Source organism: Nicotiana tabacum, chromosome 18, assembly GCF_000715075.1.
Source record: "Nicotiana tabacum cultivar K326 chromosome 18, ASM71507v2, whole genome shotgun sequence".
Classification (NCBI taxonomy): domain Eukaryota; kingdom Viridiplantae; phylum Streptophyta; class Magnoliopsida; order Solanales; family Solanaceae; genus Nicotiana; species Nicotiana tabacum.
Genome location: NC_134097.1, coordinates 119162288 through 119165327, shown reverse-complemented (window position 1 = coordinate 119165327; position 3040 = coordinate 119162288). Strand labels below are relative to the sequence as shown.

At 30.3% G+C, this 3040-nt stretch overlaps 1 protein-coding gene across 1 annotated transcript; it reads left to right on the top strand.

The window, feature by feature from the left end:
* Nucleotides 1-751: 751 nt before the first annotated feature.
* Nucleotides 752-2693, top strand: LOC142172826 (uncharacterized). Its single transcript, XM_075236502.1, has 2 exons — nt 752-949; nt 1483-2693. Exon 2 carries the CDS (start codon nt 1491-1493, stop codon nt 2523-2525), a length of 1035 nt encoding a protein of 344 aa, XP_075092603.1. The 5' UTR covers nt 752-949; nt 1483-1490; the 3' UTR covers nt 2526-2693.
* Nucleotides 2694-3040: the final 347 nt, after the last annotated feature.

Sequence of the window (3040 nt, the reverse complement as noted above, 5' to 3'; positions counted from 1 at the left end):
TATATATAGTATAGCTAATAATAGTAATTAATTTTAAAATATTAAATTAAACTAATTTAATTTAACTTCGTAGGTTAATCAAATTAACTCTAAAAAAGATAAATATAAAAACTAAATAGAAACGAATGGAGTATATATATAGTATAGCTAATAATAGTAATTAATTTTAAAATATTAAATTAAACTAATTTAATTTAACTTCGTAGGTTAATCAAATTAACTCTAAAAAGGATAAATATAAAAACTAAATAGAAACGAATGGAGTATATATATAGTATAGCTAATAATAGTAATATATTTATTGAACAGCCAATTAAGTTGGCAGCCTCTCCATTAAAATATGGACAATGATAACCTCTTCATGCCCACCAAGAGCAAAGCCAATTGTATTTTTCATTTAAGAAAAGACAATGGAAACCCAACTTATCTTCCCATTTTTAATTTGTCCCTTCTGTTTTAAAATAATCTTCTCAACCACTTCACATAATGAACTAAACAACAATTAATCAAACCTATTTTTGTCCTCAATTTAATTTCTGTCAACCCACCGCCAAAACAACCCACACCCCTTGTCTCCATTCTTTCTTTCCCGAAGAAAAAGGTGCTCAAAGATAATTAATCTTTGTTATGAATAGTTTGTACATTGAATACTACTTTGGATACTACATTGGATATTACATTGGATGCTAAATTGGATGTTTATGTTGTTGAATAACTTAAAGATTAAATTTCTTATTTTATGTCAATCATCTTTACTTTTTATGCCTATAAAAGGCCATGTAATTGCAATGAAAAATTACACCAAAGTGAAAGAAGAAAACACTTCTCCATTCTCTCTATCTCTTCTTGTTTACATTTTACTGCATTGCTTTTATTTTATAACACGTTATCAGTACGAAGCTCTAATTTTATTCTTAACTCCCGCTAAGTTGAGCCATATTTTATTAAGGTATGTATCATTATAATCATTTTATTTATGGCAGTACATATCATATGCTCATTGTCTGCAGATTACTTGTGCGCTTGGACATCTTAAATAGTTTAAGTACATTGCAGTGATAAAATAACTATTTCCTTCCGTGCACAACTCTTAGAGGACCTCAAAGTCATCAAACTATCTATGCACTAATGTCATACTTATAATATTCATGGACTCCCTAGATCAAAACATATCTTTAAGGCATTTTGAAGAACTGTGAGAAATAAATTGACAAGCAACAATTTTATAGTTTAATTACTTTATATTAATTGGAACATATAAATAATGTTAGTCACGTTCAGTTCTATTAACACATATATATCAATAATATAAAGTGAAATGAAACAAGTATGTAATTTCTACTTTATGGCAAGAATAAAATGAAATAGTAGATTGTTAACATGATATAGCTCTATTTTCATTTCTTTTACCTTAATCGTTTTGTTTTCATTAATTGTTTATTATTATAATTATTTCTCTAACTTATTCATCTTTTATGATAGTTTTCACTATGTCAAATTTATCAAAACTTGAATTTGTGGCACTTGACATCACCGGGAGGAACTATTTATCATGGGTTCTTGATGCTGAAATTCACCTTGACGCTAAAGGTCTTGGAAATACTATTATACAAGGAAATGAAGCATCAAATCAGGATAAAGCGAAGGCCATGATTTTCCTTCGTCATCATCTACATGAAGGGTTAAAAACTGAATATTTAACCGTAAAAGATCCACTTGAATTATGGATTAATTTGAAGGATCGATATGACCACCTAAAACTTACGGTATTACCGAAAGCTCGGTATGAGTGGATACATTTAAGGTTGCAAGACTTTAAAACCGTAAGTGAGTATAATTCTGCTATCTTTAAAGTAAGTTCTCTATTAAAATTATGTGGAGACACTATCACAGATGAGGACTTATTGGAAAAAATATTTTCTACTTTTCACGCTTCAAATGTGGTGCTACAACAACAATACCGTGAAAAAGGTTTTAAGAAATATTCTGAGTTAATCACATGCCTACTTGTGGCTGAGCAGAATAATACTCTATTAATGAAAAATCATGAAGTCCGTCCCACTGGGTCAGCTCCATTTCCGGAAGTGAATGCTGTAGCAATATATGATAAGTTTGAAAGAAAACAAAATAATTACCGTGGTCATGGACATGGTCGTAAACGTGGACGTGGCAGGGGGCGAAACAATTATCGTCATTATGGTGAAAATAAATTGGAGAACAATAAGGGTTCTCAAATTAATCATTCAAAAGGTAAAGCTAGTATGTGTCACCGATGTGGTATGAGAGGTCATTGGGCACGCATTTGTCGTACGCCAGAACATTTTGTCAAACTTTATCAAGCCTCCCTCAAGAAAAAAGAAAATAATGTGGAGACACACTTGACCTTTCAAAATAATGATGATGAAGCAGGTCCCTCAAATAAATATGATTCTAAGGTACACCTTGCATATAAAGATGATGATTTTGAAGGCCTAACAAATATTACTCATTTAGAAGTTGGGGACTTCTTTGAGGATATTGACTGAAGAACTAATCATCTTAGGGAATGAAGCTATAAAAGTTGTTATGTTTATGTTTGCAACTAGTTTATTTTTCTTGAGTGCATTTTCCTAATGCATCATGTGTTGCTAGTTTCTACATTTCTAATGTATTTCTTAATGTTTTTTTCCTGCTTGTCTTTCATATTTCTTATGATGTATTATTTTTCTTTTTTATGAAGAATATGAAAATTCCCCAGTCTTCAGTTGGACTCAAGATTAATAAAGATGATATATGTCTTCTGGATAGTGCCACAACACACACTATTTTAAAAGATAAGTGATATTTCTCTTATTTGGTAATGAAAGAAGCGACTGTTAATACATATTCGGTAGTACAAGATTAATTGAAGGTTCTGGAAGAGCCAATTTATTACTACCAGGAGGAACAAATTTGGTTATTGATGAAGCACTATATTGTAGTAAATCTCAAAGAAACTTATTAAGTTTCAAAGATATTCGCCAAAATGACTATCATATTGAGACTACAAATGATGAAAAGA

Coding starts and splice junctions, on each gene's coding strand:
- LOC142172826 (XM_075236502.1), top strand. CDS start 1,491: ATGTCAAATTTATCAAAACTTGAATTTGTGGCACTTGACATCACCGGG.